The sequence below is a fragment of the Marmota monax genome, unplaced genomic scaffold (genome assembly GCF_021218885.2).
Source record: "Marmota monax isolate L192 unplaced genomic scaffold, Marmota_monax_Labrador192_F-V1.1 WCK01_AAM20220418_F8-fsc00005, whole genome shotgun sequence".
Lineage (NCBI taxonomy): Eukaryota > Metazoa > Chordata > Mammalia > Rodentia > Sciuridae > Marmota > Marmota monax.
The window spans coordinates 6,868,366-6,887,159 of NW_026692254.1; the positions used below are offsets into that span (position 1 = coordinate 6,868,366).

Genomic DNA, 18,794 nt, shown 5'->3' on the forward strand with positions numbered 1-18,794 from the left:
ACTTATAACCTCTCCTTGCCTAAGACTGTCTTTTGTTTGTGTATCCCCTTATCATTATTTCCTGCTTGTTAGGAACTTGTGGATTCCTTTACAGATGACCAATTAGGCAGATCCACAGCTCTCTCTTTTGGTTCCATGGTCTAGTAGAGTCAAATCATTCATTCTTATGTTGCAATTTTATCATCCGCCAAAATCTTTATGGATATAAATTACTCATTTTTGAGAAATTGCCTACAGAAGTATTCTAAAAGATGAGTGCTTTTTAAATTTTTTTTAGTTGTAGATGGACACAATACCTTTATCTTAGTTATTTATTTTTATGTGATGCTGAAGATTGAACCCAGTGCCTCACATGTGCTAGGCAAGTGCTCTATCACAAAGCTACAACCTCAGCCCGAGATGAGTGCTTTCTTTTATAAATGTTTCTGTCAAAAAAATTCTGGAAATGAATATTGAGTGGTGAACATAAATGGGATAAAATATATAAAATCAATTAACCCATTAAATCCTATCATCCCAGATGAGCAAAACCTGTAAAAACTTAAGTTGGGCAATCAATATACCACTTGTGGTAATTTTGAAATAATGTTATGCTTTTAGAGTTGTATTCTTTTGAGAAAAGTAATAAATAGATGGTTTTTCAAGCATTTGAAAATATATGTATATTTCATATATATATATGAAAATTTTGTAGGATATATAAGGATATGTAAACTTTAGATTATGATTTTCAACATATTTTAAGTGTTAATTTTATTGAAATATTCATAGAATTCAAAATATGGGTTTAATGTGTTAAATTTGGAGTGGTATGCCCACCACTACATCGAGTAGAGATCTTACCATAGAGAAGAGATCTCAGCACAGAACTAGTGGTAGTATTGTTATTCTTATCAAACATATGGGGACATATTAGAAAGATATTACAGCATTTTATTCTATATTCTTTTGAAGCCCAGTTCAAACCATCTCAAACAAGAGAAGGGTCTATATGAAACAGACACATGAAACAGAGAGATCAGTTTGTAGCATTAGGAGTGTCAGTCTAAAATGCTTAACAGATATCAGCTCTCTGAAACAGAGTTTATTTGTGATTATAGATATATGTAATCCTGGATGCACATGCCGTGGTGGACCATAGGTGCATCCAAAGTGGTTAGACAAAGGGGCAGCTTTAAAAGAGAAGTGCTAGAAATGGAGAAGTCCACATAACTATCTTAAAACAAAGACCTTGATTATAGGAGCTTGTTGCAGAAGTTAGTGTTCATGCCTCAATGGAGACAGCCATTGTTAGGCAAATGTCCTTGTTTAAACAGCATACAGGAATATTGCAGCTGGCTTGTGTGGAGTGGAATACTGTAGTTTTGAGGAATTCCTTGCATAGATTCTGTCATGAGCATATATATAAAGGACTTTTCTTACATGGCCTTCTGGTTCCATTTTGTTAATTTGACATGACTCCTTTTGATCCTGATACCTTGCATGGGGACTAAAGAGAAATAATCTGAGTCATTTATAATCCAAAACAGTTTTAGGATTTAGGGGAGGAGAGCAATGATAAAATTGTTTTATTTTAAATTACTTAAAAATGTCTGAATCTGGGCCAGGCACAGTGGTGAATGCCTATAATCTCAGCTACTTGGAAGGCTGAGACAGTAGAATTGTAAATTTGAGGCCAGCCTCAGAGATTTAATGAGATCCCATCAAAAGAAAAAACAAAAAGGAAAGCCAGACATGATGGACTATGCCTGTAATCCCAGCAACTCAGGAGGCTGAGTCAGGAGGATCATGAGTTTGAAGCCAGCCTCAGCAAATTAGCAAGGCCCTAGGCAACTTCCCTGTCTCAAAAAATAAAAAGGGCTGGGGATGTGGTTCAGTGGTTAAGCACCCCTGGGTTTAATTCCCCAGTACCAAAAAAGTCAAAACAAAACAAACAAACAAACAAAAAGGGATTGGAGATATAGTTCAGTGGTGAAGTCCCTGGGTTCAATCTCTACTACTGGGGAGAGAAAAAAAGAACTATAAATCTTTACATTACAAATTCTACAGGAAAAAAGTTTAAAAAACTTCAAAAGACCTTTAACAATTTTATTCTTAAAATGTGTGCTAAGACAGTGATTATTGCCAGGCATGGTAGCACACACCTATAATCCCAGCTACTCAAGAAACTGAGACAAGAGGATCACAAGTTCAAAAGGCCAAGCCTGGTGAGATCCTAATTTAGTGAGGTCCTATCTCTAAAAAACAGGGCAGGTGGGGTGGCTCAGTGGGGCAGGGGCCATGTAGCTCTGTGGTAAAGTGCCTCTGGGTTCAATACTCTAATTTGTTTAAAAAAAAATGATTATTAAGAAGTCATGTCAATAAATTATTAATTATAGCTATTACATAAAGTAATATAATTTAGAAGTACAGATTTGAAGCCTCTGAAAATCAACTTTTTTAAACCTCAGCAAATGAAAATTATAGCTTTTGCTACAGGATTTAGCCCAGTTGTCTTTGTTCATATTTTTAAATGCTTTTCATATGCTTAGGATTACTAGGCACCAACTAGATCAGGATGGAGACCCTCAGGACAGTCCAGAGGGAACATTCATAGTTGAGTGATGGCAGTTCAAACAGGCAATATCTACTCTTTCCCTTTTTCTTTCTGGGAAGATTTTGGAAGCAGGTAAGTTGAAGAGTTCCACATATGCTGCTAGGATAGAGGCAGTATGACAGCTAGTGATGGGAACCAGCTTTGGCCTGAGCTTTAAGGGCCCAGTCTCCCAGTCTTCAGAAATGAGAATACTGAGCAGACCACTCCAACAGAGATTTATCTCAATTAGAATAAAATCCAGGAACTAGTTTACACAAATAGAGCAAAAGCCTCTGGTCGCTAGAACTAGACTGCAGCAAGGTCCTGCCTACAAGGCTAACTTGACCCCAAGTCCTTTGACCAATGACTAGAATCCCTTATCCCTAATCTACCAAATCAGCTGTTCCTTCCCTGAGTCCAAGAAACCAGTCAGTTCTAGGAGGGCAGAAGGCAATAGCCTTGCAGGGAGGTCGGGACTAAAGACAGTGGTTTGAAATATCTTCAGAGCTAAATGAGCAAGGCTAGGTCTCCCATGCTCTGCTTCATTGATTCTCCCTGTCAGAGCATCTCTGTCTTCTTCGGTGTTAATTACAAGCATAGATTATTCTTTTCCTCATTGTTTGCTGAAAAATTGCACTACTTATACAGTCATGGACTAAAGATGACCTGTGAGGTTTTGGCCAGTTATTTTATTCATAATATAAAGTCTTATGTCCATTCCTCACATGTTGAGTTGGACACTGCCCTGTCTTTCTGTCATTATCAGATAGTAGTGAAAGGTCACCACTACCACCTAAGTTTTTTCTTCAACTACCTTAGCAAATTGTCATTTTTTAATAGGATGTGGAATGATGTGATCAATGGTTGTGTACTAAACATTTAACTCTCTTACCAGCATATTTTTATGTCTTTGGGGAAAAGTGCTGACTGAAAAATTAAAAGATATGGGAACCTTGGTCCTATTTATTGCCACTTTTTCATCTCTCAAGTTGGCTATGATAAAATCTGTGTCCCCCTACTTAAGAAAGACAGTCTAGTGCACTTTGAAGAAAGATAGGCAGTATGGCAGGTAAGTTTTCCCATCTCACCAGCAGACTTAAAGGCAAAGTGCAGATTTTCTTTAACCTTCATTGAAGATTAGAATTTAGAATCAGGTCAGTTATCTTTTTGCTCAGTGTATCTTCCTTGGCCACAAAGTTTTTCCGCCATCTTCTCATTTGGAGGGAGTTCAGGAGTCACCTCTAGGAGGTTGGGGATACTTCGTGGTCATGTGTTTTTCCAGATGTCTTTCTCAATCCAGACCACCTCTGTGTTACATGCCTGGAAAATAGGATTTGTGCAATGAAAGTGTAAATCTTTTCTTCAGAAAGGAGGTCAGGCACTCTGACTTTTATATATATTGAAGGAAGGACAAAACAGCCCAGATTAACAGAAGTGATCACATTTTATACACATAATTCACAAATAGAAGAACATTTCTGCTCTACATAAGATTCATTCCTCAGAAAATATATTATTATAAGTGTAAATGGTTGTGAAGAATTAAGTTATGCTGGAAAAATAACCAGATGTTATTTTATCTTGAGGACATTTTAATTTCAGTTAATGTTAGGAAGCAAATTAAATCCTAAGTAAGGCTTAACCCAAAATTAAATTTGAAGGCTGGGTCTTTGAGACCAAGGAGAATGTGGTTACAATTTGTTTTGATTTCTTTGTGCTTTCTTTGAAACACTGTAGGCAACAGCATTATTGAAAAAAGCCATTACAGAAGAGTGTGGTGATAGGTCAGCTATTCATAGTAATGAATCATCTTGCAGCTTGCCATCTATTCTGAATGACAATAGTGGAATAAAGGAAGCAAAACCGGCACTATGGCTCAACAGTGTTTGTACAAGGGAACAAGGTAATTATTGTTAGTCTATCTACAGCAAAAAGGCATTCAGAGTGAATACAACATCGTCTTTCTTAAGGTATACTTATAAAATACCACTGACTAGAAGCTGTCTCTGATTTTAAGATGCAAAATGTTCTTTGTTTTATTTCACCTTGCAATAGATATATACATTCTCATTTAGTCCAACAGGATTGGAAAACTTAATTGTAGGTCTGTAGCTCTGCAGAATTTCTAATGGAGTAAGAATTTATAAGTTATGAAATCTTAGCAAATCTAATCAATTGGCAGTGGATAATTTTGATCCCATAAAGATAAAGATGATTTCATTAAAATGATTCTGTGAAGTACTATGAAGTTTTTGATGCCACTTAATTTTAAACATGCTTTTAAATTTGTAATAGAACCTTACCAGAGTCTACACAGATAATTAGGAATCAGTGAATTTATGCTCCAAGTTTTAATAATCAATTGTTAGTACCTAAGAAACTGTGGTTATTTTAGCATTACTAGTAAGACCTGCCAGTAAACCACTTTAATGGTATTTCCAAGACAGCTATGAGTTGCTTAAAAAATATCCAGAAGTCAATTTACATGCAGAGGATTTGAGGCTCATTTGTTTTAAGTCCCTTCCAAATTTGATAGATGTCAGGCTAAATTATTTTTCATGACATCAACATAGAGACACCTTAGTATAAGTTTCCTCTTAGAAGCAGTGCTATTTCAGACAAGAAATAAACTAACCAAAAAATAGGAATGAAGAGACAGTGAAAATAAAATGAATGGCAGTTAAAAGCCCAAAGTGGAGCTAGGAGGATAACTTAGTAGTAAAGCACTTGCCTAGCATGTGCAAAGCTCTCTGTTCCATCCCTAGCACAACAAAAATAGGGAGGGAGGGAGGGAGGGAGGGAGGGAGGGATAGAGGAAACAAAACTCTGTTCCATCACTTTTAAATACATTTTTATGATCATGTATTCAACTTTTAGAAGCTTCAAGTGGCAGCAAAGACGAAAGTAAGGAGGAAAGCCTGGCTGCAAAGGTCCCAATCACAGGTAAAATTATGGTTGCCTGACAGTTTCAAACACAGTCTGTAGTCTTTTTACATAACCAGAACATTATAATTAGTGGTTTGTGAACCCTGCTAGGAGCAAGTATATTCAACTACTGTATGCTGGAGCATTAATTATAAGATCATAACATACAAACTTACATTATCCTAGACTAAGGTGGCAGAAGACCATGACCATTGAACTCTTCATCATGATGTTGTTATACATTTACACATGTGAGCATCCTCCATCATGCAGCCTTTTAGCACCTGCATCTGTATGAGAATGGTCAGTCCCCAGAGGAACACCCAGTCATTGCATGATGAAGTACAGATGTTTCTGATTTTACTCTTTTCTTTCCCGTAATAATTACAGGTGTATCCATAAAATAAGAACAGGGTATCTTAGGGTGGTTTTGATTTGCATTTCTCTGACTGCTAGAGATGGTGAGCATTTTTTCATGTACTTGTTGATTGATTGTATGTCCTCCTCTGAGAAGTGTCTGTTCAGGTCTTTGGCCCATTTGTTGATTGGGTTATTTGTTTTCTTATTGTTTAATTTTTTGAGTTCCTTGTATACTCTGGATATTAGGGCTCTATCTGAAGTGTGAGGAGTAAAAATTTGTTCCCATGATGTAGGCTCCCTATTTACCTCTTTTATTGTTTCTCTTGCTGAGAGAAAACTTTTCAGTTTAAGTAAGTCCCATTTGTTGATTTTTGTTATCAACTTTTGTGCTATGGGTGTCCTATTAAGGAATTTGGAGCCCGACCCTACAATATGTAGATCGGAGCCAACTTTTTCTTCTATCAGACGCAGAGTCTCTGATTTGATATCTAGCTCCTTGATCCACTTTGAGTTAACTTTTGTGCATGGCGAGAGGAGGGGATTCAGTTTCATTTTGTTGCATATGGATTTCCAGTTTTCCCAGCACCATTTGTTGAAGATGCTATCCTCCCTCCATTGCATGCTTTTAGCTCCTTTATCAAATACAAGATAGTTGTAGCTTTGTGGATTAGTCTCTGTGTCTTCTATTCTGTACCATTGGTCCACCCTCCTGTTTTGGTACCAGTACCATGCTGTTTTTGTTACTATTGCTCTGTAATATAGTTTTAAGTCTGGTATCGCTATACCGCCTGATTCGCACTTCCTGCTTAGAATTGCTTTTGCTATTCTGGGTCTTTTATTTTTCCATATGAATTTCATGATTGCTTTATCCATTTCTACAAGAAATGCCGTTGGGATTTTGATTGGCATTGCATTAAACCTATAGAGAACTTTTGGTAATATCGCCATTTTGATGATGTTAGTTCTGCCTATCCATGAACAGGGTATATTTTTCCATCTTCTAAGATCTTCTTCTACTTCTCTTTTTAGGGTTTTGTAGTTTTCATTATATAAATCTTTCACCTCTTTTGTTAGGTTGATTCCCAAGTATTTTATTTTTTTTGAGGATATTGTGAATGGAGTGTTTTTCCTCATTTCCGTTTCAGAAGTTTTGTCGCTGATATACAGAAATGCCTTTGATTTATGCGTGTTGATTTTATATCCTGCCACTTTGCTGAATTCATTTATTAGTTCTAGTAGTTGGCAGCCATTATGAAGTCAAACAACAACAAGTGCTGGAGAGGATGTGGGGAAAAGGGTACTCTTGTACATTGCTGGTGGGACTGCAAACTGGTGCGGCCAATCTGGAAAACAGTATGGAGACTCCTGGGAAAGCTGGGAATGGAACCACCATTTGACCCAGCTATTGCCCTTCTTGGACTTTTCCCTGAAGACCTTTAAAAGAGCGTACTACAGGGATACTGCTACATCGATGTTCATAGCAGCACAATTCACAATTGCTAGACTGTGGAACCAACCCAGATGCCCTTCAATAGATGAATGGATAAAAAAAATGTGGCATTTATACACCATGGAGTATTACACAGCACTAAAAAATGACAAAATCATAGAATTTGCAGGGAAATGGATGGCACTAGAGCAGATTATGCTTAGTGAAGCTAGCCAATCCCTAAAAAACAAATACCAAATGTCTTCTTTGATATAATGAGAGCAACTAAGAACAGAGCAGGGAGGAAGAGCAGGAAGAAAAGATTAACATTAAACAGATACATGAGGTGGGATGGAAAGGGAGAGAAAAGGGAAATTGCATGGTAATGGAGAGAGACCCTCATTGTTATACAAAATTACATATAAGAGGTTGTGAGGGGAATGGGAAAATAAACAAGGAGAGATATGAATTACAGTGGATGGGGTAGAGAGAGAAGATGGGAGGGGAGGGAGGGGGGATGGTAGAGGATAGGAAAGGTAGCAGAATACAACAGTTACTAATAGGGCATTATGTAAAAATGTGGATGTGTAACCGATGTGATTCTGCAATCTGTATTTGGGGTAAAATTGGGAGTTCATAACCAACTTGAATCTAATGTATGAAATATGATATGTCAAGAGCTTTATAATGTTTTGAACAACCAATAAAAAAAATTAAAAAAAAAAAGAACAGGGAAAAAAAGTTCCAGACAGGAAATTTTCTAGTGCCTCATTACACATCCTACCTGGTAATTCAAAAATTTCACCAGTCAACCTTCATCAAGACCTATTAAGATTTCCGCACAAGTATTAGGTGTGTTTAGAGGGAATCTGAATGATATAATTACTGTTTTTAGGTTTAGAATATCAACAGCAGCAATTAGTATTCTAAACAGAGTTCTATTTATTATACATCTAAATTTACTAGCACCTTATTTTGTAAAGTGGTGTACTACTTCATTATAAATTCGAAGGTCTGACTTTAAATATTTATACAAGTAAATACACCATTGCACCGAGGTATTAAGGCATGCATCTGCATATGTGGTAGTTTTGTTCTTGTTTATAAGCAGAAAAGAATGGTTTGTTTTTATGGCAGTACAATTCATGGCATGATGATTAATTTTTTAAACTCATGCTTCTGTGATGAACTCTGGTTTTTAAAAAAGGAGCTTATAATAGAACAATTATTATTTATTTTGTATGTCAGATAGTATTTCACTCCAAAATACAGGGGTTTTCTTTCCTTTTAAATTTTTTTTTCAGTGATGTTTATTGTTTTGAGAAAATTGTTATGGTCCCCACTTGATTATTTTTATTAATAGGAAAAATTTAGAAGATCCTAAACTGAAAATAACTAGGAAATCATTTGGATGCCTTTTACTTGTATTTACTTTTGAATGTAGAATTATGTAATGAATGGTCTCTGGATTTGTTTGAGTTAAAATTATAAGGATTATTGAGGAGAAACCAGAAAATGACCTCACTGCCCATTCTTAATTCTCTTTTCTGTGATTTTTCCCATCTCCCTTGCTATAAGTAATGCCCCCAAATTAATGCAAATGTTATTACCTCATAGATTTTCTTTTTTAAAAAATTTATTGGTACATTATAATTATGCATAATAGTGGGGTTCATTATGTCATATCATACATGCACATAACATAATTTGATCAATCTCATTCCCCAGTATCTACCCTTTCCCTCCCTCTTCCCTTCCCTAACCCTATTACTCTGCTCTACTGAGCGTCCTTCTATAATTATTATTTTAATTAGTGCCTTATAATTATATAAGCAGTATTCATTGTGGTGTATTCGTACATGGACACAGCATTGTTTGGTAGATTTAGAATTCATTCTCTCCCCCATCTCCCCCGTCCTTAAGTGTCACATAAGAGAAAACATTCAATCCTTGACTTTCTAAATCAGGCTTATTTCACTTAGCTCAATGTTTCATCCATTTACCAGCAAATGACATAATTTTATTCTTCATTATGTCTGTGTCACTTACTTTCTCAAGGTTTTAAATCTTCTTTTCATGCAGAAAGAAGTATGGTGTGTCTAAAAGTAATCAAGGCTATTTGCAATTAAGACTTTATAAAAGAAACTACAATTCCAACAATCTGCTGGACATGAAAAACTTTTGGAAAGCCACTTACTTGTTAGAGCATTGCTGTTCTCTGTCTTTGCCACCACACTTTCATTCTTCTGTCTTTGCCCCAACCCTTGAATCTCCCACAAAGTTTTTATTGAAGGGCCTTTTGCATCTTGGTTCTGCTTAATACTGTTGCTGTCATTGTAGCCACCTTGGTCTCTTAAGTTTCTGACCATCATTAAATTTTTGTGGTTTTGGCATAATTATTTAGAGATTTGTGTTTTAGTAGAATAAAGCAAGTGTATTGTTTGATTTAAGACAGATTCCACTCACCCCTTTATATTAGTTCTGTTGGAGTATGGGTTTGTATAGGTGCTTACTGGTTGTGTTTGTATGGTCTGAATTCTTTCTAAAATATTCCAAAGAAAAGGAATATCAGACTCTCCCCTAGAAGTTAAGGCAGTATAGCAGTTGAGCCTAGGCTTTGGCATCGGCCATCAATGTCTTTTCACTCCCTGCTCTGTTTCTCTACCTACTGAGCCTTTGTACAGAGAAAGAGGACTTGACAGGATTGTCTTCCAAGTTTAAATGCAGTCATGTTCATCTGCCACATAAAAACTAGATACTTGGTACATATTATGTCTGATGTATAATAATAATCTTGTAAATAATAGTAGGGTTGTTGGTCTTCTGTGCTGGTTCTAAACCAAAATTCTAAACCAATGACATCTAGTCAAAGGAACCACACAAAGCAAACTCTAAAGAAAAAAGGAAACAGAGGAAATGGGATGCCGTGTCACAGAAAGAGAAATTTGATGACAAGCCCCCAGATGGTGTCTGGATACCTCCAGTCTGTCATTTGTCACCTGCTTACTTTCCCTGATTTGTGATAGCCTCTTAGGACTAAGACCAGCCCAAGCATGGACCTACTGTAATTTAGTACCACCAAGTTAGTTCCTGCAAAATTTCCACTTGAGTATATACTTGATGATTTGAATCCAGAAGGATGTTTACCTTATCAAAAAGGAATCTTGAAGAGAGTTTCATGTTACTTTGGGACTTCTAATAAGGAAAACTTAGAGAAGAATCTCAGAAAGCTGATTGAGTAGCTTCCTGGGGTCTCATTGGTCAAAGCTGGATCTCTGCCCATGAGTGCCTGCCTGCCCCTAGTAACCCTCATGTGCTCACAGTTGAAGGCATTGTGCAGCCTTATAAGTGTTTATAGACAATGTAGCATTTTTCAAAATGTGTTCTATGCAGTGCTTCACCCAGAAAATACTTCAACAATGTGTCATTTTTTATGGCCAAACCCTGTGTGATCTGTCTCCCTCTGCAGTATACAGAATACACAGGAGCATATTGAAGATGTGCAGAAAACCTTCAGTGGAGAAATTATTTAAAAAGTATGAATGTAGAGTTTCAAATAAGTTATCATCTATTTGAAAATGGAATCCTTCCTATTAACAGCCAATAGAATTAATGTTTCATGGAACATGGAGTGGGAAGTACACAAACATGCATGGAATGTTTTTTAAAACAACCAATCTATTAGGGGCAGTTTTCTCATTACAGTAAAGTTATCTTTGTTTTCTTGTAGTTCTGTTTTGTGTGAACCTCCCTGGTGGACAGTATTGCTTTCGAATGAGACTTTAGGTTACTCTAATATAACTACAACCAGATGTTTTAGTTAAAAGCTACATGTTAAAGCAGTTCTTCAAATTGACCAGATTACAGTAGTTACTTTTTTTTTTAAATTAGGCATTGAACTTAGAGGCAGTCTACCACTAAGCTACATCCCAGTCCTTTTTATTTTTTTATTTTGAGACAGGGTCTTACTAAGTTCCCATGGCTGGCCTTGAACTTGCTATCCTCCTGTCTCAGCCTCCAAATAACTGAGATTACAGGCATTAAACATCACACCTGGTGCTGGTAACTTTCAGTAGTCCAGAGTGCTTTTCTTTAGTGTGGGTCCTTCTCTCTGAGTCTGTTAGCTTTGCAGCCATTACAGAAGACACATAGTAAGGAAAGAGGGTGAGGTGAGATCCAGGGCAAGTACAAGAGGTGTTGGAGTGTGAAACTCTGAAGTTACACCATTTTCACAATGATGAAACATCCTGGGCATAATGCTATCTTTAAATATTTGAGAGACTGCCAAATACAAAGCAGACATTTATAGAACATAATTATAGAGTATAGTTCAGTAACAAAAGAACTTTCAAGCTCTTCATTTCAGCAACACTAAGCTGTCTTCCAGGTGTAAGATTCTGTGCTGGGTGTTTGAACTGTGGCAGGAATCGTGGCTCTCTTAAGGGAACAAATTCCTGTTTCTGGGAACTTTGGCATCATTCTAATACTGAGACCATAATTCTTATTCTATACTACAGGAATCAATATGCCAACATTCTCATATTTTATTTTCCGTTCTTATTTCCTGATCTTGAGTTTTCTTGGCAGAGGGCTCATCCTTAAGGAGTTTGCTGTCATTCCAAAGGCATTTGCTTTGTTAATCACCATTATGTGAGTTTTCTGTCCTAAGATTTATGTAGAAGCCCTCATGTACACAAATCTACACACACAACCAGAGTAAACATTCCCATAGTCTTAACAATCCTCTGTTGTTAACACAGTCTACACTTTTATTTGTCTGTTGTTCTCACTAAAGTATCCAGGTGGAAATTAAAGATTAATTTTGATATCTGTATGTAGTTTTCCATATATAATAAATAGTATCATTTACATGTGTATTACATCTTTTCTTGTGCTGAATTCTGGGATACCAACAATAGCACAGACTGGGCCCCTGTCTTCAGTAAGCCTCCATCATTTCTAATCTTCATAATAATCCTGTAAGGTAAATATTAGTAACTCATCTTACAGTGGTCAAACAGAAACTTAGAAAGGGTATGTCTTGCTCAGGGCTATGTAATTAGTGTGTTGTATCAGGAATAAAACTGACTTTAGGATTTGAGTCCTGAATTCCTTTTATTCTGTCACCCTGTCTCTTTTGTTTTACTAAAAAGGCAATTGCAACAGAGTGTCTGGTTCAGTCAAATATCAGTGTATATCATAACAAAGATGAGCTCCACAAGAATGCTTTTGAAAGCCATGATATACAAAGCCACACATTTTCTTTCTCTTGGGCTATGCCTGGAGAAGTGAGCAACTCCCAACAATTTCCAAGTACAGGTTATACTGAGAGGAAAGTGGGGCTAGTCAACAGAGCTAGGCCTCTGAGATCACGTGCAGGTAAAAGGAAATTCTGAACAGTGTTTCCCAGAAATACTCAGGCCAGGAGGACAGTGAGGATTATCAATATTATAAGAGAATATTTCCCTTTGAACTACTTATAACCCTCCAAGGTCAAATTCTTCTGTTGGAAATTTTGTTTGTATTTACACTAAATTTAACTTTTAGCATTGAGTTTTCATTTTACCTTATGTTAAATGTCATGAAAATCCAGCACCTAACACAGTGTTTGCCACATAGTGGACACTTAATTTGTCAAACAAATGAATAAAAATGGGGATATTAAGTAGTTTCTTTAAATTATTGATTCAGACCAGAATACTGTCTCTTTCAGTCATTTACTCCACCAGTGCTTTTCCCACCCACGTGCCCATCCTGGCAAAACTCATCTCCTTAAGCTCCATGTGAAAAGGGCTCTCTGCTTTTATCTCAAGAGGATTAAGCCTCTATGAATGTCCATTCAGCCTCTTATTCTTTTGACACCAATTCTCTTGGTCAAGCTGTGTTGAAAGTGGTTGCCTCACTGTGCCATTCCTCACTGATATTCTTTGGAAAGCTGAAATATTTCAGGTCATACTAACACATCCATTTAGCATCTTTCCAGGGGGTCAGCATAGACTTGCAGGATGCCACTTGGAGTTTTGGGGGACTACCTCCCCAAACATTGTTATTTGAGTTTTACACTAAATTTGAAAAGAGTTAGAAACATACAATGGCCAGGTTGTCATCAGTGATTAGATTTATCCTGGAAGAAAAGACTGCACTGACAACTTTGGACCTCCAAAATATAGTGGCATATCATCTCCAGTACCAAGGCTTTGCTTAGAATGTGCCTCCCCTGTCTTGTCCCAGATGCTTTACTAATTAGAATCAGTCCCTGCTGTGCTTGGGACAGGGAATCCCCTATTTATATAAAACCAGGGAAGCCATAATATGCTGTGGGATTGTCCATTGCAGTCTACATGGCCCTGTCTCTTAGGCAGAAGTCAGTCTGCTGGGGCTTCTCCCATGGGGCCTCCTATCTGCTGCTTCCAATAGCCAGCATTCCTTATTTCATTGTTGGGTGGTGGTGTTTAGTTAATGTGGTCATTAAAGAATAAAAGACACCTTTCTGATGAGTGCTGTTGATGAGTGCTTCTGCATTCAAGGAAATTAACTGCTTCTGTGGAGAGATGCTCCACAGTGGTTGCACGATAGAATCCCATGTGGGATCCCCATGACATACCCTTGGCCAATTACATTAGAACCCTTGGTGGGTGGAACCTAGGCATAAGCATTTTCTAACACATCCAGGTGAATACCCAAGTTTGGGAATAGAGCAGATGTCTCAAAGCCATCATAGTGCCTTTGTAGATCATGTTTTGAAGTACCACCTAAAAAGTTATTTAGGATTGGGAACATAGCTCAATGGTATAGCACATGCTTTTCATGCAAGAGGCCCTGGGTTCAATCTTTGCACAGGAGACAAACTAAAAGAGAAAAGAAGTCATGATTTAGGTATTTTGATAAAATCGGGGCCCAGAAGGTATATTATTTTCCTAGAGCAGCTGTAACAAAGTACCACAAACATAGTGAGACATAGTGGCACAAACTTAGTAGTTTCAACTACTCAGGAGGCTGAGGCAGGAAGATCACTTGAGTTCCAGAAGTTTGAGACTAGCCTAGGCAAGTCTCAAAAACAAACTACCATAAACTTGAAATAACAGAAATTTATTCCCTCACAGTTATGGATACAGAAGTCTGAAATCAAGGTGTCAGCACAGTTGTACTCCCTCCAGAGACTCTGGGGGGAAATTCTTCCTTGTCTTTTTCAGCCTCTGATGGCTTATGGTGGCACAACTTCAATGTTTGCCTCCATCTTCACATTATCTTCTTTTCTGTCTCTGGGTCATTTCCTCTTATTAAAGGGACATCAGCCATTGGACTTAAGGCCCACTGTAAGTGCATGAGGATTTCATCTTGACCTTCTAGCTAGTATATCTGCAAGACCCTATTTCCTAATAAGATTACATTCTGAGTTTCTGGATGGACATGAATTTGGGTGGAGGTGGCTGAGTAGGGGAGATACCATTCAACCTGCTGTAGTCAGTGGTGGGAGTGGGGGGTCCATATTTGACATTTCTAACATATAATTTATCTCATACAGATTATTTCTAGTCTTTCTTTAGATGATAAAGATAATACTGATTGCCATTATTTCTGATTCCTCTCTTGAATTATTAAGTACAAATTGATTAAGATGGGTTTTTTTAAAAAAAAAAAAAAAACATTAGGATTGGGAGCATAGCTCAATGGTATAGCACATGCTTTTCATGCATGAGGCCCTGGGTTCAATCTTAGCACCAGAAAAAAAAAAGAAAAGAAAAGAAAATTAGCTTCTGATCAAGATTGTACTGGCTTAAGGGTTCCATGAATTTGAGAGTTGAAAAATCGCCTCCCATGAACAGTGTTGGAAGTATATCCTTTGGTATGCATGGGGAATCAGTTGCAGAATTTTCTTGAATACCAAAATCTGCAAAGACTGCAACTCCCATATATAAAATAGCTTGGTATTTGCATATAACTCACAAACATCATATACTTTAAGGCACTTCTAGATGCCTTAGGATATGTAATACAGTGTAAATGCTATGTAAATAGTTGTTATACTGTCTTGTTTAGGAAATAATAATTTTTAAAAAATCTGTACATATTCAGTACAGATACATTTTTTTCTCCCAAGTATTTCCAATCTAGGTTTCAATCTGGTTGCAGAACCCAAGTATAGAGAGGGCTTAGTGAATATCCCCAAAACTGTCTCAGATAATCTTGGGAATGTTCATTAAATACCAGTTACAAACCTGGCATTTATTTTCAAGTTTCAGTGTTGAGTTGCTTCATAGAAATTAAGACAGTAATGTAATCTCTGTCTTGTGGGTCATCCCCATGCAGCTCCTACAAATTAAGAGTTGTTCATCTCCTGCACCAACTCTCTTGGTGAAACCACAAAGAGAAACCTCTGCAGTAAGTTTACAGGCCCAGGTCTACTGGAGGAATTGAGTTTATCATAGAAAGTCTGTGAAAAGTAATTTTTGTTTTGGATCAAAAATTATTATTCTCAACTCACATAGACTAACAGTTTTATTTAAAGTCCTAAATATAGGTTTCTGGATTTTAAGAACTGAAAAGGCACATACCACCTAATATTTTATCATTTTTGTTTGAGCAGATTATAAGATAATTTCTGGATATTCAGTGATGATATTTGTCTTTTAAATTAACTTAAGAAATATATCTTAGACATTTTACTTTATTTTACAAAAGCAAGTAATAACCCTATGGACAAAAGATATTTTTCAAGTTTAGTTTTAAAATTTCTAACCACTTCATCTAGGAATAGTGCTTATCCTTACTCAAAGATGCCCAGTTCTTTGTGGGTTCAAGGTTGTTTTTTTTCTAGCTGTAGTGATAGTACTGTTTGCATCTCCCTTTGTTATTTCCTGTCTAGGTCCAACTCTTTTTCATTAAGGATTTCTGCAGAAGCTATGGGCAAATTCCCTGCCTCCAGACACCCTTAGAGGCTGATGAGCCACGCCTTTATCTGGCTCTTGTAATAGATTGCAAAAAGCACTTGTTCATCAGATATTTTCTTCTTCTTTTTATTTGTAGATTTAGAAGTATTTTAGCAGGTGTACATTTGCATATAAAAGAGAATAAAAGATAACTTAGGCTTTTTCTTTCTCCTTTCTTCAACATCATCTCTCTCCTACCTCTCTCTATTCATCAGGTTTTCACTTTCTTTCTCTAGCTGTTTCTATTTTCTAGACACAAAATATATATCAAAAAGGGAAAAAATAGTCTTAGTGATCCTTCAGCACTGTGCAGGAAGGTGGAAGATTGGGTTCAGTCAGCTTATGTAACAAAGTAGGGACAATATGTTTATCTTATTGTGTCATCAGTCTGGAATAGACAAGGATAGATTTTAATCTCCTGGAGTTGGATACTACAAAGGATGGGACCCATTGCCATGTTTTATGATTGAAACTGCTATATTTTCCACTTTCTAAACTCAATCTTGACACAGATTCAAGTATATAATAGATGCTTGACTGAGATTCAGAACTTCAAGCTTGAGCAAGTATGTGTATTTGTTTCTGTGTATATGAGAACATTCCAACTGAAAATAATTGAATCCTTTAGAAATGTCTGTTTTATCTCATTATTTTCACTACTCAATAGTTTTTGAGAGTTTAATATTATTGTTGGGAGGAAATATTTCTCTGGAATTCTAAGTCACAGGCTAGGAAGTGAAGCCTTTAATGATCACTCTGTTCTCAAATTTTCAGACTCAGGTTTACTTGTGGCTCATGTGTCTTTTACATCATGAAGTTGACATCCTGGCTGTTTTCGGAGAATGTCTGAATTGCTTGAAAACCCCTAGCAAAAAGTATTCTCTTCAATCCAAAGAGTCTGTAACCTGGTCCATTTAATACAGATAGCTACTTTAAAATCTTCATACAACTGATGCAGCCTCCCTTGATAATGTTCCAGGGTTTCAACCCTTTCAACAAAAAGCATTTTTCAGCATCTAGCTTGGTATCCTTTGGCTGCAGTTTCCCTAAGTGTTCTTGTGCCACTTTTAGTAAACATAAAAATTATTTACTAACATCTAGTTTCTAGGTTGCAAATGTGTTTCATTTAGCTTGTGCAGTGTTTCATGTAAAGAAAAAATAAAAGGCACAAGTCCGGCAAGACTAGGCCCACTTTCCCACCTGGCAGCAATAGGCTAGGCTATAGCCAGGGAACAGCTGTCCCTGTGGACAGGGTATGCCCCCCAGCCTGCTATAGGGCTTTCCTTTTTCATTGTGTCTACCTGGACAGAGTGACTTCTTTGTGTACTTTCTTGGCCCTAAAAGGTATCTGCAATCATAATACCCTTCCTGTCTACTCCATTTACAATATCTGTCTTTGAGCTCCCTCCCTTACCCTACTTTGTTTCTATGCAGACTGCGTATCCTTTAACTTATGATTTTTTAAAATCAAACCCTATTAATTTTGTTTTTCTTCTTTGGATCATCTCCTAATCCTTCATATGTTGTTTTGTGCAGTAATATGACTAAAATGAAATAGTTATCCATAGGGAAAACTATTTCAGTTCTGATACATCTGACTCTTCAATCAGAATGTCCTGTTCCTGTGCTGGTTTGTGTCTCTGGTCCTGCCTCAATTCCTGTTAATTCCTCCAAGTGTTTGCACTTCATTTTTGTTCCTTGTAAACTTCACTTTGTCCTTAAATCATCAAAAAAAGCATGCACTGAGCAGGTAGTAAGCGACATGTCCAGCAGTCCTCAGCCTGATTTTATCAACCTTTTACTCAGGTCAGGGCCACTACATCCTAGATAAAAATTGATTTTCTCCAGGCAACTATCAATGACTCTATGATTGGAGAAGGGCTACAGAAGGCTTATAGATGCAATTCTGGAGAATCCTGGTTAGGAAAGGGTAGTCCTGGTGGGATGCGATAGGAGCCTCCAAGTCTATAGGTCAGCAGAAAGCAGACTTGGGCAGCCTTGAGGGAAAAGCCTGATCACTGGGCCTGAGTCCTTCAAATAGGAAAGGAAAGAGACCAGATAGAAAGTGTGGGGAAAATGAAAAGGGCCCATCATTTTCAGAGTGTTGTTTAAAGTCAATTCACTTTACACTGATAATTTTCTCTCTTCTCGACATTAGCATTATCTTATGTTTGGGCAAAATGCTTAATTCCCCCAAATCTGAAATTATTTCATAAGCCTGACATTTCTCCCAGAAATCCTCTTCCGAAAGTCGGTGACACAGTTTTTACCAGTTTCTGAAAAGCAGGACAGAGTCTCCCTGGAGTCAAATGATTTTTACCTTGAAACAGTAGATAGGAATTGCAAACCCTGGTCTACTTCTGGGGGCCAGTAACCAGGATCTTTTTTTTTTTTTTTTTGAAACAGCTACTTCCCTTTTTATTCTTTTTTATTTTTTAGTTGTAGTTGGACACAATATCTTTATTTTATTTATTTATTTTTATGTGGTGCTGAGGATCAAACCCAGGGTCTTGCACAGGCTAGACAAGTGTTCTACCACTGAGCCACAACCCCAGCCCCTCTTTTTTTTTTAGTT

General features: G+C 37.0%; 1 protein-coding gene across 1 annotated transcript in view; it reads left to right on the plus strand.

Annotated features, from left to right (window-relative positions):
- Kiz (kizuna centrosomal protein) overlaps positions 1–18,794 on the plus strand; it is a 126,908-nt gene that overhangs the window by 85,710 nt on the left and 22,404 nt on the right. The window contains exons 8-9 of the mRNA XM_046435098.2: positions 4,313–4,478; positions 5,453–5,518. Coding sequence (XP_046291054.1) covers positions 4,313–4,478; positions 5,453–5,518 — 232 coding nt within the window. The remainder of the gene's footprint in view (positions 1–4,312; positions 4,479–5,452; positions 5,519–18,794) is intronic.